Raw genomic sequence first — 18,640 nt, 5'->3', positions numbered from 1 at the left:
TGCTCTCTCTCTCTCCCTCTCATTGCCCTTCCACCATAGGATGGAACAAGAAGGCCCTCACCAAATATCAGCCACTCAATCTTGGACTTCCCAGCTTCCAGTATTATGGAAAATAAATTTCTGTTCATTTTAAGTTACCCAGTAGTATTCTGATATAGCAGCATAAAACAGACTAAGACAGATTACTGTCCTAGGTGAGGGTGGTCATCAGCCCTCATCACCCTGTGGGTGAGCAAAATCACCTATGTCATGTGGCCACTGTTGACAGGATGCAGGTGAGGATTAAGTCCTCCCCACCCCTCAGTTGCAGTTAACATCTAGAGCCTGGCTGTCTTTCCGCCCATTTGTCAGTGGCTCAGAAACATTTACAAAGGGCCCTTGTATCTTGGGTCGCAGAGGAGACTAGCTCTAGGATGCCCCTAAAGACAATTTAGTTCTCTAAAGAACTGCACTGTGTCTCCGGCCTGCCTGAAAAAGGGGCATGATTGATGGAGGGAAGTGTCTGCTCCTCTCCAAATGAGGTGATCATAAAGTCCCCAGAGATAAAAAGGGACCTTAGAGAAGAGCACTATGAACCTCCATATTTAGAATTAACAAATTTGTTAGAATACAGACATACAGCAGAAAGCCAGAAATACAGCAGAAATCCAGAAATACAGTGGAATGACAGCACCAGTGTGCTTATCTGGTTCTGGGGGTAATAACTACTCCCATAGCAGGGCTGGTCCTTCCTGGGAAGCAGCTGCTGCACCTAATTTAGTCCTCACACCAATCCTAGAAAAGAAGGTTTCCTCTTCCTCACCCAAGGTGCAGGTTAAGTTTTCTGCCCAAAGCTACTTATTTGAGGCTTTCTCCAGGGTCCTTTTTCACCTCTTACTTCCTAACAGCTTTTCCCCAGACATCTAAGGGATGATCCAAGTACCTATTCCCTTCCCCACCCCCATGCTGCCCCCAGAAAACAAGTTACTCCACCCCTATAAAGTATTCCAGGTCCTAATACTCTCCCTGCTCCTGTGAAACTCCCATTCCCTCAAGGTATCAGCCCTGTGTTGGAAGAAAATAGATGCTGAAAGCACTTCACACCAACGTGTGGATTCCTATGGAGGGAACACACCCACAGCTATTCACATTCCTAAAATTGTGCCTCTCGTCAACCCTAAGGAATCTGGGCTGGAATTTCAGTCACTCTAAGGAGAGCCACACAACACTGAGGTGGGAGATGGGTGATGTCCAACTGATGGGGACACAACATCACTCCCAGGCCACCTGCTCCTGGGCCTGAATGTCTCTAATCCCCTGGGTGTAAGAACCACTAGCAACACTTGATAAAATGCAGATTCCTGGGTCTGGCCCCCAGAGATACTAATTCTGTAGGTCTGGATGGAGCCCTGAAATCTGCATATTCAACATGCAACTCAGATGACTCCGATGCAGACAGACATAGACCACACTGTGCACTTCAGTACGACTCACTCATGACCGATTCCTGCTTCTCTGTTTCCACGATTCCTGCTTCTCTGTTTCCACCCATCTCAGCCTCTCACAGCTGTTTATCCCCAGGACCAGGGAGTTAGTAGGGAAAATGTTGCCCCCAAAGTTTTCCATGTGGACATTGTAGCCAGAATGACCTCTGCCAATACTTGACACTTAGTAATTTACAGATACAATTGCCTGGAATTTGCTTCAATCTAATCCAAAGGGTGAAAAAAATAGCTAAAGAGGACATGGCAAAGATGCCTGATAGCATTAGACTTTCCACTGTGCAGTAGAGAATATCAAAAGTAAATATCCAGATTTTTTACTCAGCAAGGCCAGATTTAAAAAGGAAAAAAACTGGCCAGGCGCGGTGGCTCACACCTGTAATCCCAGCACTTTGGGAGGCTGAGGTGGATGGATCACTTGAGCATAGGTGTTCGAGACCAGCCTGACCAACATGGAGAAACCCCGTCTCTACTAAAAATACAAAATTAGCCAGGCATGGTGGCATATGCCTGTAATCCCAGCTACTTGGGAGGCTAAGGCAGGAGAATCGCTTGAACCTGGGAGGTGGAGGTTGCCGTGAGCCAAGATTGCGCCATTGCACTCCAGCTTAGGCAACAAGAGCGAAACTCTTGTCTCAAAAAAAAAAAAAAAAAGGAAAAAAGTTAAAATAGGAAAAAGATTTTAAAAAGAATGTCCAGATTTTGATAACTGTGCTGTGGTTATATTCTTGTTCTCAGAAAATATACACTAAAATATTTAGAGATAAAAGGACAGATGTCTCCAATTTATTCTTAAATGGTTCAGAAAAAAAAAAATATATATATATATACACACACACACCTATATACATACATAGAGGAAATGATAAAGCAAATGGGGCAAGATGTCAACTGGTGAATGTGGATAGAGTCTATGGGAGTTCCTGGTACTATTCTTAACAACTGTTCTATGAGCTTGAAATTACACATCCAAGTAAAACAGTTACAAAGAAAAACAATCCCAGGTGCATGTGAGGCAGTGATAACAGACTTTATTCTCTTTATTTTGTATATGTTTAACACTTTCTATAATTTAAAAAAAAATTACCTATACCAGGCTTCAGGTGATGGTTTGAGTGATGCTCACCCCAGGCTAGCTGGAGAACCTAGACACAATTTACAGCCTCATGGGAAAATGAATTGTGAGTGAGGAGTACACCTAAATCTGCAGTGCCATCTTCCACATCATATTCCCAACCCCTAACACCAAAAAGAAATAGCTTCACCATTTTATCTTTACGGTGTTATTTCTCTCTGATGATAAAATTAATATCAATTCTTTTTTGGGGGAGGAAATCTTATGCAAAGGCAATTGTAAACCAGAAAATAAAATCACATTTTAGATACACATTGCCTCTATCGTAAAAGGAGTTTCTATTAAGACAAGTGAGTGAAAGCCCCAGAATTTAGACAGTGCTCTAATGCCTTTCTTTACATGGTTTTGGGACATAAATTTTTTTTTTTTTTTTGAGACGGAGTCTCGCTCTGCCACCCAGGCTGGAGTGCAGTGGCCAGATCTCAGCTCACTGCAAGCTCCGCCTCCCGGGTTCACGCCATTCTCCTGCCTCAGCCTCCGGAGTAGCTGGGACTACAGGCGCCCGCCACCTCGCCCGGATAGTTTTTTGTATTTTTTTAGTAGAGACGGGGTTTCACCGTATTAGCCAGGATGGTCTTGATCTCCTGACCTCGTGATCCGCCCGTCTCGGCCTCCCAAAGTGCTGGGATTACAGGCTTGAGCCACCGCGCCCGGCCGGGACATAAATTTAAGCCAGAATAACAGACTGATTTTTTTAAGTTCTCATTAAATTAGAACTGTGAAAGGGATAGAAGCTGAAGATTATATGGATTATGTAAGAAGAGGATGCAAATGCAGAGGTGATATTAAAAACATCTGACAACCCACAGGGCACCAGCCAATCAAAAACAGTCAGAACAGATGTAGATTTAAGTCCTGCAGCTGGGCCAGGCATTAACCTTTTAGCTCCTGGATTGTTGGCGATTCCAGGAGTACCAGGGAAGGCAGCAGCTATTCACTATTTCAATATTTTAACAACTAGTAGGGCCACAGTGGCACACACAGTGGCACAGCTCTGTCCGTAGGGAATAGTAGTTCTAATAGCTGTGGCTTGTTCCAACTCTCACAGGAGCTCTGCCAAGTTAAGTGCAGATCCCATCCATACTTACAGGGTAGTGGCTTCTCTCGCCGCCCCCCACCCCCCTCCCAGCTCCAGATGACGCTGTAGGAAACCAGAATATGCCGCTCCAAAATATGCTACTCTGGCATAAGGATTATTCTGAGCTGAAAGCAACTGAAAAGAAGCAGATACAAGAAGAGCTCTCTGCCCTCCCCTTATTTGCCTAAAAGCGGGACATAAATTTACAAAGGCAGAAGGGTCTTCCTCCCCTCTTTACCAGGAAAAGCAAAGGATGACCATGGAAGACAAAGTCAGACCCCTAGCAGCCTTGAGACATCAAAGGAACCTACATAACAAGCCTTATTAACTACCCTTTATCAATTTGCCTTCCCTTCAGACTCAGAGTCCTTTTTGTTTGTCCTGTTACTTCTTTATAAATTTACTGTTCTTTGTTGAAAATGGTACGTAGGCCGGGCGCGGTGGCTCAAGCCTGTAATCCCAGCGCTTTGGGAGGTCGGACGGGCGGATCACGAGGTCAGGAGATCAAGACCACCCTGGCTAACACGGTGAAACCCCGTCTCTACTAAAAATACAAAAAACTAGCCGGGCGAGGTGGCGGCGCCTGTAGTCCCAGCTACTCGGGAGGCTGAGGCAGGAGAATGGCTTAAACCCGGGAGGCAGAGCTTGCAGTGAGCTGAGATCCGGCCACTGCACTCCAACCTGGGTGACAGAGCGAGACTCCGTCTCAAAAAAAAAAAAAAAAAGAAAAGAAAATGGTACGTAAGCCTAAATGCAAAGTCACCTCCTTGAGAATTACTCGTTCCCTGGTTCTCTCTCATATATACCTGAGATATATATGTCCATAAACTTCCATTTGTTTTTCTCTTGCTAGTCTGTCTTTTGCTACAGGGGGGTCTGTCCCTGGTAAAAATGGCAAAGGTTGGAGAGAAAATTATTTTTTCTCCCTCTACAGAGTCTAAAGTAACTTGAGTATAGCTAAAAAATGCTAATGACTCACCCACTTTTCAATTGCTACAGAGCCAAACAATGGATTTGGGGGTGAGAGGTGGAAGGGGGGAGATATGTACGTATTATTCACACTTACTAATAATTACCTCCTTTGGCTAATAGAGACTCCAGGGCAAAACGAATGTTTCTGGGGACACTCAAGTGAGTCATATGCTGAGAATAGAGATGAGCTTTATTGTAACCATCTGCAAAAGCTTCTTACGAACCTATTAGAGGAGTGGGTTGATAAACTACTCCACGAGACAATTACATTTTAGAAATTCATTTCTAACTTCATGCATGGAAGTTTGAAAGTAAGAATATTTTCCATTATCTACCTCTGCCTAAAGAACAGTAAGTTGGTTAGGGTACTGGGGGAAATTACAGCTGTTCTTTTCAGTTATGAAAGGGAGAAGGGTAGAGACGTGATCTTTGTTTTCTTACACAATGGGTGCCCCAGGCTGTAAGTAATTAAATACTTGCTTTTTTTTTTTTTTTTTTTTTTTTTTTTTGAGACGGAGTCTTGCTCTGCCACCCATGCTGGAGTGCAGTGGCCGGATCTCAGCTCACTGCAAGCTCCGCCTCCCGGGTTTACGCCATTCTCCTGCCTCAGCCTCCCGAGTAGCTGGGACTACAGGCGCCCGCCTCGTCGCCCGGCTAGTTTTTTGTATTTTTTAAGTAGAGACAGGGTTTCACCGTATTAGCCAGGATGGTCTCGATCTCGTGATCCGCCCGTCTCGGCCTCCCAAAGTGCTGGGATTACAGGCTTGAGCCACCGTGCCCGGCCTAAATACTTGCTTAATAAATGCTTTTTGATGTTAAGGAGGAGGGTGCTGTTAGAGATGGCCTTTCCAACTTAGGTCATAGGCTGCATTTGTAAGCCATTGTCTCTTCAGAGAACCAAGCTAAAACTAACACAGCCCAAATAGCAAGTGTGTGACAATGTTCATAGAATAGGTAGTGATACAGGAAAAAAAAAAATTAAACCTGATTTCTAAACTCTATTCATGTCTTGTTTCATTTTCAAGCTCATTGACATTTGATTTTTTTCTCTATTTAGGAGGCAATCTTTGGCCAGGCGCAGTGGCTCACGCTTGTAATCCCAGCACTTTGGGAGGCCGAGGCAGGTGGATCACCTGAGGTCAGGAGTTCGAGACCAGCCTAGCCAACAAGGTGAAACCCCATCTCTACTAAAAACACAAAAATTAGCCGGGCTTGGTGGTGCATGCCTGTAGTCCCAGTTACTGGGGAGGCTGAGGCAGTAGAATCACTTGAACCCGGAAGGTGGAGGTTGCAGTGAACCGAGATCACACCATTGCATTCCAGCCTGGGGGACAAGAGAGAGACTTCACCTTAAAAAAAAAAAAAAAAGGCAATCTTCAAAAACTTCCACCCCAGAAGACCCAACAGCCACCAGGAGCAACACAGATCAAGCATTACCTTAAGTAGGCACTTTACATGCTTTGTTTGACTGAAAGGTTTTACACAATGGCTATGCCACAGTCCCGCTCTACACATTTTTTCTGACATCTGCCCTTTAAAATAAGGTTTTCCATCCTCTCTAGCCAAAAGCTATTGTTTTGTTTCACACAGTTAGCGCCCTCCTCCTAAGCAAGATCTTTGTTCCTAGATTGTTTGTGCAAATAAAAAAGTACCTGCTGTGTGAGGTTAAGTGAGGATGCACTGGCCTTATAAATACTCCCTTTTTTAAGCAAAATCTGAGGCAAGAGAACAGAAATCTGGTTGTGACTTCATCAGTGAGATTCTTTGTCACTTGAAAGATGTGGAAAATGACCAAGAAAACGATCAGTCTGGGAAAAGTATGTCACCATGGAGAACCTTGGTAAAGAACCCATTCTAAGTCACTGGTTTTCCCTCTTTTTTTTTTTTTTTTTTCCTAATTCAGTTCCAGGAACCCTCTTACAAGGGTGTTTAAAAATTCCCTGTGCCCAGAGTAACCTACCACTGTACTGAGAAGAGCACACTGAAATGTAAAACACAGAAGCCAGACCTTTCCAGGGAATGGAGGCAACACTAAGGAAGGCCATGGAGAAGAGGTGCTGGCTGTCTCAACAGCCACGACCTCCGCTTCCTTCAAGCCAGAGCCTCCATTTCGTTTGGATCTTTTGCCCTAGCTGCATGTGACTCAGTGGCTGCTATGGTCTGAATGTTTGTCTTCCCTCCAAAATTCCTATGTTGAAATCCTTACTTTCAAGGTAGTGGTATTAGGAGGTGGGCTTTGGGGAGGTGATTAGGTCATGAGGATGGAACCATCAGGAATGGGATTAGTGCCCTCTAAGGCACTAAGAAAAGGCTGGTGAGCCAGACTCAGTGACTCATGCCTGTAAGTCGAACACTTTGGGAGGCTGAAGTGGAAGGATCACTTGAGGCTAAGAGTTTGAGACCAGCCTGGACAACATAAAAAGACCCCCATTCTCCACAAAAATAATAACGTAAAAAATTAACCAGGTATGGTAGCGTGCCCCTGTAGTCCAAGCTACTTGGGAGGCTGGGGTAGGAGGATCCCTTGATTCCAGGAGTTTGGGGTTAGAGTGAGCTGTGAGTACACCATGGTACTCCAGCCTAGGCCACAGAACAAGACCCTGTCAATCAATCAACCAATCAATCAATCCTTTTTAAAAGGCTGGAGAGAGAAGAGACCCTTCACCCCTTTTGCCATGTGAAGACACAGCAAGAAGGCACCATATATGAATAAGGAAGTGGGTCCTTACCAGACACCAATCTACTGATGCATTGTTTGTGGACTTCCCAGCCTCCAGAACTCAGAAGTAAGTTTCTTCTGTTTAAAAGCCACCCAGTTTGTGGTATTCTGTTATAGTATCCTGAACAGTTGAAGAAAGCGTCCAACCCTGATCAGGCTGAACCACTCCTAGTAATCCATCCCCTTCCCAATAATTTGTTTAACAAGGGACACATGACACAATCCTACAAGTGAGACTTTTTTTAAAAATCCTTTTTTGACAGTCTTGCTCCGTCACCCAGGCTGGAGTGCAGTGGCATGATCTCGGCTCACTGCAACCTCTGCCTCATGGGTTCGAGCAATTCTCGTGCCTTAGCCTCCCGAGTAACTGGGATTACAAGTGTTCATGATCACTCCCAGCTAATTTTTGTATTTTTAGTAGAGATGGGGTTTCGTTATATTGGCCAGGCTGGTCCGGAACTCCTGGCCTCAAGAGATCCACCCATCTCTGTCTCCCAAAGTGGGTGAGATTTCAGGCATGAGCCATTGTGCCTGGCCACAAGTGAGATTTAAGAGGACACCAGCTGTGAGGATCAGCTGTGAGGTAACCAGGAAAGATTTTGTCTCTGATAAAATGAAACTTCAGGAAGGGGCCGCCTCTTTCTCCTTCCACAGGACATTGTTATAACTCCATGTGCTGCCCGGAACTCTGGCAGCCACCTTGTAACCATGAGGAAAACTGAATGCGACAAGCAACCATGGCAGAAAACAAACCGGCTATTTGATGGCATTGCTGGGTCATCCTAAAAGTGCCCTATCTCAAGATTTTTTATCAGTGAAATTAGAAATTTTCCTTTTAAGCCATTTGAAGCTGAATTTTGTGATACCTGCAGCTAAAAGCATCCTAATACAATTTGCTACACAAGTTTGCAGAAGGCAGCCCTCCCCTCAGGCCTCCCCACTGTTGCCCGTTCATCTGTTAAATAGACAAGCTGGATTCCCACGGGCCATGCACAGTCTCCTTGCTATTTTTCCTCAGCTCTATTCGTGAAAATAAAATTAATTTTCTAGTCCATGAATTAAACATTGCTGCTGCTGGCTGAAAGATTTTAACAACAGCCTTTTGTTGACAGAGAAGCAGGATCCTGACATGTTCTTTTTTTTTTTTTTTTGAGACGGAGTCTTGCTCTGCCACCCAGGCTGGAGTGCAGTGGCCGGATCTCAGCTCACTGCAAGCTCCGCCTCCCGGTTTACGCCATTCTCCTGCCTCAGCCTCCCGAGTAGCTGGGACTACAGGCGCCCGCCTCGTCGCCCGGCTAGTTTTTTGTATTTTTAAGTAGAGACGGGGTTTCACCGTATTAGCCAGGATGGTCTCGATCTCCTGACCTCGTGATCCGCCCGTCTCGGCCTCCCAAAGTGCTGGGATTACAGGCTTGAGCCACCGCGCCCGGCCGACATGTTCTAAAATAAGCTACAAGGAGTCAGAAGGGTAGGAGGGGAAGCAAAGGGGAGGAGGCCATGAAAAGGAAAAACTGCAAAATCCCACTCAAGTCCAGCTTCTCTAAACGGTCAGCCTGTGACTGAACTCGTGTGCAGATGAATCACCTGGAGATATCGTTAAAATGCAGATAGTGATTCCATGGGGTCGGTGAGGTCTGGGATTTGTTTTCTCTAACAAGCTCCCAGGTGATGCTGATGCTGGTGGTCCGAGGACCACACTTTGAGTAGCAAGGCCCTTAAGGCTCAGGCAACTGCAGCTGTAAGACTGTCTGCATGTTTGTTCTAAAGCTCTGGAATGTCTCCAGAGAGAAACCAGCAACGTGCCAAGACCCACAGAGTCCTCCAACCTTCCTAGTAAGCAGCAGGCCCCTCAGTAGCCCCAACACCTGAAAAATGGGGAGCGAGATGAAGGAGGACAGATCCTTCTTCCCTGGAATGTGGGCTCGTGGGAATCAGCTGCTAAAAGGTAGTTTTAAAGAAAGAATGAGGGGGAATGGGAACAACCCCCTCTCCACACATGTACCTTTTAGAAACAGGGGAAAGAGTACAGGATAAAGGAAGGAAGGGGAAGGAGGACCAGCTCTGGGTTTGGTCTGAGTTTGTGATAGCCTTAGGGTTTTGTTGTTGTTGTTGTTAGTGTATTTGTTTGTGAGTAATTCTCCCCCCAGGACTGAGTCTGAGTCTGTGAAATCAAATGCCCAACTGAGATTTTATTCCAAGCCTCCCCTCAGCTCCATGCAGCCTGAGGCAGGTGCCCAGCCCCACTTCAAGCCCACTTAAGAGTCAGGGACACTCGCACCCAATGAGATGTTTGTCCCAGCGTCTTTCCTGAGTAACTTCACACATCCCACCGACAAGTATTGGTCTAGAAATTGGGCTTGAGACTGTTCCTCCACACTAGAAATCACTGGTATGTGCAATGGGCTGAGAGGAGGAGGTGAGAGCCGGTGGAAAGGCTGCAGGGAGCCCTGGACAGCCTCTCTTTCCACAAACCAGGTGAGATCTGCTGAATCTTCTCACCTCTGAGCAGAGACCTCCAGTGCGTCTCCCTTTCCATGTCATGTTCCTCTCTCTCCACTCCACTCACCAGCCATGCTGAACAACTGAGTTCTTGAGCTGCCCTGCCCTGTCTCTCTTTCCTCAGGACCTTTGCTCAGGCTGTGATGCCAGCTCACCTAGCCTCTCCACAACCATCCCTGTACCTGCCAGGCTCCACTTGGCTCCTACCTTTGGGGAGCCTCCCAATTCCCCCTAAGCTGGCACTGCTTCTCGGTCCCACAGCACCCGAATATGGATGGTGCCTTGAGGGGTGTCACCTGTGCACCTGTTTCTCCAACCGGCCTGTAAGTGCCATGACGTCAAGGATGGTGCCAGCGCTTGGCAGGTAATGAGTAAGTAATAAATATTGTTGAATAAGGAAATTGAATAATGGTTCTCAGCCTGCTGTGCATTAGAAACACCTGAATAGCTTAAAAATAAAGAAAAAGCCAGGGCATCTCTTTTAGACATTCCAATTCATCAGGCCTAGGTAAAGAAAGGCCCAGGCTTTTGATAATTTTAAAAGTTACCCAAGTGATTCTGATGTGCCACTATTTCTGACAATCATTGGAATGTAAAGAATGATTAGTGGGCTGGGCGTGGTAGCTCACGCCCATAATCCCAGCACTTTGGGAGGCCTAGGCGGGTGGATCATGAGGTTAGGAGACTGAGACCATCCTGGTCAACACAGTGCAACCCATCTCTACTAAAAATACAAAAATTAGCCTGGTGTGGTGGCATGCACCTGTAGTCCCAGCTACTCAGGAGGCTGAGGCAGGAGAATCGCTTGAACCCGGGAGGCGGAGGTTGCAGTGAGCCGAGATTGCGCCACTGCACTCCAGCCTAGGCGACAGAGCAAGACGCCATCTCAAAAAAAAAAAGAAAGAAAAAAAGATTAGTGGATGAATGAATATGTGCCTGCATGCACGACTGTGAGGATCTCTCTTGTGGCCATTCACACATGTAATGAGCAAACAACAGGCATTTGTGAGGGAAAACAGCTGGTACCTGTTGTTGTAGCCACCAATCCATTGTCAGGGGAAATACAATTGGGGGGAAAAACAAACAAAAAAACTGCCTTTACCCAGGACCAAGGCTTCCTGATAACCACGGAGCTTTCTTTATCCAGTGGGCTGGCTAGACTGTGTCACCCTCCAAAGGAAGAGAGCTGACCAGAGGGAATGAGCGAAGAGAAACACTAAGGAAATGTGTGGATGGAAAAGGAAGGCTAACATTTACTCTGTGCCGACTTCCAGGCAAGCTACTTACCGCACTGTTTCGTTTGATTCCAGGTACAGCCTAATGCTGGTTGTACTCTTATTACACCCAAGGTTGTAGCACTTCCAAAGAAACATGGGACAAAGGAATGGGTAGACTGCATTCCAGAGAATACGGAATTTCAAAATAAATGTTCAATGAAAAAAAAAATGCTACTCAAAGACACTTTTATAGATCCTTAAAACAACAACAGCAAAACAAACAAACAAACAAAAAAAACCACGGCTGTGTCACCCTTTTGCAAATCTATCACTGACTTTTTCCAAGCAACTATTATAATTTTATGCCACACACAAAACTAGGTGAGGTGAAAACTAAAATATTATAGCAAGTTCATGATTAAATATTTGGATTTAAAAGCTGTGCCTGGCCAGGCACAGTGGCTCACGCCTGTAATCCCAGCACTTTGGTAGGCCCAGGCGTGTGAGTCACCTGAGGTCGGGAGTTTGAGACCAGCCTGACCAACATGAAGAAACCCTGTCTCTACTAAAAATACAAAATTGGCCAGGCATGGCAGTGCATGCCTGTAATCCCAGCTTATGGGGAGGCTGAGGCAGGAGAATCGCTTGAACCCGGAAGGCAGAGGTTATAGTGAGCTGAGATCACGCCATTGCGCTTGCACTCCAGCCTGGGCAACAAGAACGAAACTCCATCTCGAAAAAAAAATGCTGTGCCTTACATTTAAGTCACAAGTACTCCAAGTCCGAGACAGACCAGTAAGCCAGTGCAGGTTTCATGACTAGGCCCCTACCTTAGGAGGTAGTAATAGTAGATAGCATTGAGCGTCTACTCTTTAGCAAGCCCTTTAGCATATGCCCTATCCAGGCACAGTGGCTCATGCCTGTAATCGCAGCACTTTGGGAGGCCAAGGCAGGAGGATCACTGGAGCCCAGGAGTTCAAGACCAGCACTGGCAACATAGTGAGACCCCATCTCTACAAAAAAAAAAAAAAAAGCTGGGTGCAGTGGCACACATTTCTAGCCCTGGCTACTTGGGAGGCTGAGGTGGGAGGATCACTTGAACCCAGTAGGTTGAGGCTGCAGTGAGCCATGATGGCACCGCTGCCCTCCAACCTAAGTGACACAGCAAGACCTTGTCTCAAAGAAAATACATATGCCCCAATTCTCAAATAACTGTCAACTCAGTATTACTGTATCCATTTTACAGATGAGGAAACTGAGGCTCACAAACTGTAAAGAAACGAGTCTGAAGTTAAACTTAGCAATGTCAGGCTTCACACCAGTTTCTACTCTGCAGCTCTCTTTCTCATTTCATGGTCACAGTGCCGTCTGCAGTGACCTTGATCCGTTTGTTTGTTTTAAAATTGAGTCAATAATGTTAACCTCAATCCATGTACATACTTGTTGGGACTATTAGCAAAAGCACACTCTATTCTCTGCGGTCTAGCTGCAATCCAGGCTTGGGTAAGGCTCTTAATGCTTGCCCATTTGTTAAAAATGCAAGAGTTGTAACAACAATGGGCTTGGAATTACAGGGTTTGAAAGGAAGAGTCATTTACTTTTCTTAGATTTTTAGTAGTTTAATTGAGCATTAAAGATTTTTTAAAATGATGAGTCAAAAGAAGAGGGAGGGAGAAAAACAAGTCAAAACTGAGACTCTAAGAGATTCAGAGAAATGATGTGGCCCTGTTTCTGTAGCAATTGTAACTGGCTGTGCTCAAAAATCCCAAAGAAAATGCTAAAGACCAGCTGAGTTGTCAGCTGAACAAAAAGATCCCAGCTACAAAACAATGATCTTTTGGAGGGTAACAGGAGGAAGATGGAATGAAAGAGAAGGGCATGAAGGAGGGAGGAAGTACAGAAGGGATTCGTGTTCATCTCTCTTTGGAACGTTGAGAAAGAGCCCTTATTTCCAAGGCCAAATCTATCTTTTCTATGCAAGAGAGGCAGTGAAGCCAAGTTCTGTACCAGCGTTGTGGAATTTATTGTGCTGCCGGAAGAGTTTTTTTTTCTTCTGCTAAAGAAAAAGGGCCAGTATTAGGACCAATAATAATGACAGTGAATAATTAACACCAACCAAGAGCCAGGCACTGTGCTCAATGATTCACACACATCATCTAATTTGATTCTCACAACTTTAGGAACAAACAGTATTAACATATCCATTTTAAAGGTGAGAAAACTGCTTCAGAGATGTACATTTGTCCAAGGCCATTCACCTGGTAAGTAAGTAGAAGAGCAGGGATTCGCATTCAGATCTGCCTGTCTACTGAGCCTTGCTTACTCTAGAAAACCTTGGGGCAAGACAGAAGTCCATGACCATGCATTCTTGGACCTCCTCAACAACCTGAGGGACTTGATGGAAAAGAAGCACAACCCAGTGAAGACATCAGGACCAGATACAGGTTACCTGATGCCCAACGGAAGACAGCTCATCTTTGGGCACATTTCAGAATGTGACTGGTGGACCAGCGCCTTCCAAGCCCTAGCTTCTACTGACCACCCCATCACCCCACACTGCCTTGTTAATCTCCACCACTTCTCAGCTTCCTTGGCGTATACTGAATCCCACATAGGATGGTGTAGATGCTCCAAGAACCCAGCAGGGCACCAGAGAACCCTATATCTGCCTTAACAGTGGTCACATTTGCCCCAAGACAGGATAGAAGGATGGCTGATCTATCAAAGGAAACAGGGAAAATTACTGCTTTGCATGCCTGGTGCTGTCACTGAAGTTATCTCATGAGGAAAATAGTCATAATGTCACTATGGGACACAGGAACTCGGATGACATTTAGGGAAAAAACAGAAGAGGCCCTGATGTTTCTGGGAGGCAACAGCCAGATATCTGGAGGCCATCAGGGGAGGCTCCGCTGGGGAGCAGCCCCAGGACTCACACCTCCACATGGTAACTGCAAGGCATCACTCCCTGCTCTACCCATCTTGGGATTCAGGGCATTGACTAACTGTGCCTTTGGCAAGAAACTCTCAAGCAGGCATTTTTGTGAGCTCAAGCCTTCAGATGCAGGTTTTTTGGCTAGTTGGAGTTTGCTTTCTGTCCTTGAAAGTCATGAACTCAAAAAAAAAAAAAAAAAGAAAGTCATGAACTCATTGCTGAGGACCTAGGGGCACCAAGAGCATTCTGTTCTGACCGCCTGCCCACTCATAAAACGAAAAGGATAAAAAAGGAAAACAACATGCTCTGGCCCCAGGGAGAACTAACAACTTGATGAACTAACAATTTGATGGCTCTTTCACGGATGACATTTTACCACCACGCAAATTACTCTCCGCACACTGCACATCCAACACATCCCCTGCTGGGTGCACTGCATAGAGGCCTCTCGTTTCCAGCGCAACCTCATCTGGTGTGGAGGGTGGCAAGCAATGGACAGGCTAAGCCTATTTCCTCTACAAGTCAGGTCCTTGAAGTGCATGAGCAGACCACTAGGGCATGAACTTGGCCCTAATGCTACACATAACTGATAGGGAGGTGATGAAAAGGGCCTTCAGTGGGGGGGGGACATTTGTGGATCAAGGCACCAGGGCTTTCACTGAAAATAACCCTGAGTCAGTTGTCTGCCTAGTCCCTCTGCTTACCCTATGTAGCCTAGCCATGAGTACAGCTGATCTTAGCTGGTCTCTGATTGTCCCTCATTTCTTCCCTCAAAAGCTATTCATAAGACTAGGTACAGTGGCTCACGCCTGTAATCCCAGTACTTTGGGAGGACTGCTTGAGCCCAGGAATTCAAGACTGGCCTGGGCAACATGGTGAGACCCCATTGCTACAAAAAAAAATGAAAAAGAAAATAGCCAGGTGTGGTGGTGCACATCTGTAGTCCCAGCTACTTGGGAGGCTGCAGTGGGAGCACTGCTTGAGCCCAGGAGACTGAGACTGCAGTGAGCTATGATCGTGCCACTGCACTCCAGCAAGACCCTGTCGCACCAAAAAAAAAAAAAAAAAAAAAGGCAGCAGAAGCAGTAGCTATTCATCAGGTAAGATCCATTGTTTGGAATGTTTCTAGTCACAATTTTGGACCTTAAAACTCTAATATCTACCATTGTCTGCTATATTTCTTTTTTTTTAGGGAGGCAATGAAGGTGGGGAGAGAATTAAGACTTAGGGGCTGGTCGCAGTGGCTCAAGCCCGTAATCCCAGCAGTTTGGGAGGCCAAGGAGGGCGGAGAAGGAGGTCAGGAGATCAAGACCATCCTGGCTAACACGGTGAAACCCCGTCTGTACTAAAAATACAAAAAATTAGCTGGGCGTGGTGGGGGGCATCTGTAGTCCCAGCTACTTGGGAGGCTGAGGCAGGAGAATGGCGTGAACCCAGGAAGGGGAGCTTGCAGTGAGCCGAGATCGTGCCACTGCACTCCAGCCTGGACAACAAAGCGAGACTCCATCTCAAAAAAAAAAAAAAAAGACTTAGGAAATAGCAGATTAAGCAAAGGCAGAATTTATCCAGGGAGGCAGGGAGGTATGGGATGGGGTTTGGGACATGCATCACAAAGGGGAAACCGGATTCCTTCAGTTTGTTAACTTCTCTAAGGAAGCTAGAGGAGACCAGGGCCTGGGAGGTGTCCTCTAAGCCACAGTCTTTCAGAACAAAAGTACTATCTTCACCACAGAGTGCGGTCTGGAAAGGGCAGAGGTGACCTGGCAAACTTGGAGAGAAGGGCCTTGTCCTTGTGGCTCCTGGTCCAATGACAGGGTCTTGGGGCTCAGAGGCTGTAAGGAGTGGAGCCTGTGAGCCCTAGGCATGTAAGATAATATTTTAAGTGCTCACTGTTCCCTGAGCACTCTCTGAACACCACAGCTATTAAAGATAAGCCTCAATCCCCTAGAGGCCACTGGGCTCTGAGGACCAAGCCCAGCCCTGCCTCTAGAAGCGGGAGGGGGGGTGGGGGGGGAAGGGGGAGCTTGTTGGAGAACTCTGGGCAGTAAGGCATGAAGCAACAGCAGAACATCATAGTCTAGTCAGTTGGAGAATTAAACCAACACATAACGGTGATGGTAAAAAGGACACAGAAATGAGGAGGTGCACTGAGAGAAGGAAAGATGAAGCAGGAGATTTCCCAGAGCTTTGGGGAGACTTTAAAGGCTTTAGGGATCCCGAAAGATCCTATCTAACCATCCCTCAACTCTGCTGTGCCCTGCCTGAGCCACACAGAAGAGGTACCCACTTCTGGATCGGTTTGCTTCCAAGAGCAGGTTTTCAAAGGAAGGCTTGGAACCATAGTGGCCCCATTATCTACCTAGGCATTTGCAGCTGGCACCATGCCAAAAAAGCCTTGTAGAAAGAGGTCTTATTTTCTTCCTTCCTCTTCCCCTATGGAAATAAAAGTAGGTTGTGTTTCTTAGAGATCAGGGAAACGGGAGCTGGAAGGGCATCTTGGATTACCTCGTCAAATTCTCACTCAGCATATCAATGCCTGTGCCTTTTGTCCTGGCTACTGACGCTTCAGTAAAGGAGGCCAAAACCAGTTATTGCGGCCAGGGCGGCTGAGAAGTGGTTCAAAGATCAACGACTGGGGTCGTGCAGGGTGGGCACGGAGCCCCTGGAGCCTAGGGGAAGGGGAATGGTGGTCTGTGCCTGGGCTCCCTTCCCTATTGGCAGGAGTGGGGGTGCACGGAAGGAGGGTAACAAGAGAGCCACAGGTGCGGAACAGACCCGCACTGGCCAGATGGTAACAGGGTTTGGAGAAGGCTCTGCACAGCCACAGTTGGAGCTTCGTGCTAGGGTCAGACCGCTCTCGCCATGGGCTCGGTTTGCTCACCGAGAAACTTCCGAGGCCGGAGAACTGCAAATGGGCATAGAAGATTGTGGAGGGAGCAGGGACAGGGGCCTTGGAGAGGCAAGAGGGGAACCGGTATCTTCCATCTGGTGCGCGTAAACCAAGATTCCATCCTGTGCCGGTCTCTCCTCCCTGGTCCAACTCCCTTTCTTGTCCTCATCTCTGCCCCCAAGTTCCGTGGCCCGCGGAGGTGATGGGGAGGGAGACGGAGATAGGAGAGACCCATGGACCGCACCGGTTAAACAACCACCCGCCTGTCCTCCCTCACTGGAAACCGATTCAGCCCGTGCCGAGCCTCTCCCTTCGCGCGCCTCTGCCCACAGCGGTGGCGCCGCAGGACTCCGGGTCCCTTCGGCTCTCCATCGGGAAGCCGGCAAATGCGCTTCCTTACGCAGACCACGGCGGAGTAGGGGGGCGTGGAAGTTTAAAATACCGGGACAAAAACACCTGCCCGTCCCAAGGCACGGAGAACTGGATGCCAAGGGCTCCCCCCGGGGGCGCGCAGCGGGAGGCGAAGAGAGACCGGGGGTCGCTGCGCACCGCCCGCAGCCGAGGGGCCAGCGGCGACCTCGCGCGCCCCAGCGCCGCCTGGCCACTGAGCCCGGGGCGCAGGGGGCGCCGGCGGGACTTACCCCAGAGCAGAGTGAGCGGCTTGGCTTTGGGGATAAGCACCAGGGAGTACACGGCCCCCAAGTGGAGCAGGCTCATCAGGACGACGTTCCTCCAGACGATGTTCTGCCGGTATCCGCGCGCGCCTGGCCTCTCCGGGCCGCCGCCGCCCTCCGAGCTTTCGAGCCCGGCACGGATTTCTTCCTTGGCGTCGCAGAAGGGGATCTTCCCCGCGTCGGTGGCCGGGCCTGGCATGGCTGGGCGAGGTGGGTGCCCGCAGCAGCAGCAGGCAGGCAGCCGCTCGGCCGGAGCGGAGATCGAGGGTGGGGGCGGGGGCTTCTGCCTTTTAGGGGGGAATTCTCCGCACGTCCTGTCCCCCTCCTTCCCGCCCTTCTCCCGGACTCCTGCGCTCCTCCCCAGGGTCTTAGCGTGGCCTAGGAATGCAGATCTTGGCGGCCGGCATCTGTTGCTGGCATATGCCCCACACGGCTGCCCGGGCTGAACTCGGCGGCGAGAAAGAGGAGGCGCGCGCGGGGCGGGAGGGGCGCGCGGCCGGGAAGGGGGGGCTGTGGAAACGGAGCTAGACCGGTGACGCGGGAGGGAGCGCTCCGAGGGAGCGTGGAAGAAAACCCTGCATAGCTACAGCCAATCAGGAGCGGCCGTGCGGCTCTTAAAGAGAAAGGCGCCCCCCGGCCTCCGCGGCCGGGCTCTTCTGGGCCGAACTGGGGGGCCCACTGGGTTGGCCGCCTCCGCCCGGGGGCGGGTGGAAGGTGGCTCCCAGGACAGGGAGCCTGCAGGACAGCTCACAGCGCTTCTGCTGTTGTGTGTGTGTGACCCCCAAAATGCCTTTTATGGTATTTTTCCAGTCCCTCCCCTTGACAAAAAAACAAAACAAAACAAAAAACTTCCTGAAACTATCATCCCTTTGAGAAGCCTTTTATTTCTTCTCAAGCCTCAGGCCACCTGGGTTGGAGAATTTTAAATACTTGCTTGGAGTCGCAACACTAGTTAAGGCCAGGCCGATGATGAGAATCAGAAGTCCCTGAGTCTGCCAGTTAGCAGGGCTCCTCAGGCCAGGGGAGGGTTGGAGGGCAGC

The 18,640-nt window shown here is 48.1% G+C and overlaps 1 protein-coding gene across 2 annotated transcripts in view; it reads right to left on the bottom strand.

Annotated features, from left to right (window-relative positions):
- The window catches only part of SCD5 (stearoyl-CoA desaturase 5), a 172,201-nt gene extending 153,862 nt beyond the window's left edge, over positions 1-18,339 (bottom strand). The window contains exon 1 of one of the 2 annotated variants that reach the window (XM_033214269.1): positions 17,568-18,339. In XM_033214269.1, the coding sequence (XP_033070160.1) occupies positions 17,568-17,799 (232 nt within the window). In that variant the 5' untranslated portion in view covers positions 17,800-18,339. The remainder of the gene's footprint in view (positions 1-17,567) is intronic. The other variant, XM_033214268.1, reaches the window with a different exon arrangement.
- Positions 18,340-18,640: the final 301 nt, after the last annotated feature.

This window comes from Trachypithecus francoisi, unplaced genomic scaffold (assembly GCF_009764315.1).
Source record: "Trachypithecus francoisi isolate TF-2019V2 unplaced genomic scaffold, Tfra_2.0 Lachesis_group1, whole genome shotgun sequence".
Taxonomy (NCBI): domain Eukaryota; kingdom Metazoa; phylum Chordata; class Mammalia; order Primates; family Cercopithecidae; genus Trachypithecus; species Trachypithecus francoisi.
Note: the sequence above shows the minus strand (reverse complement) of the source record. Positions and strands in the feature narration are given on the sequence as shown.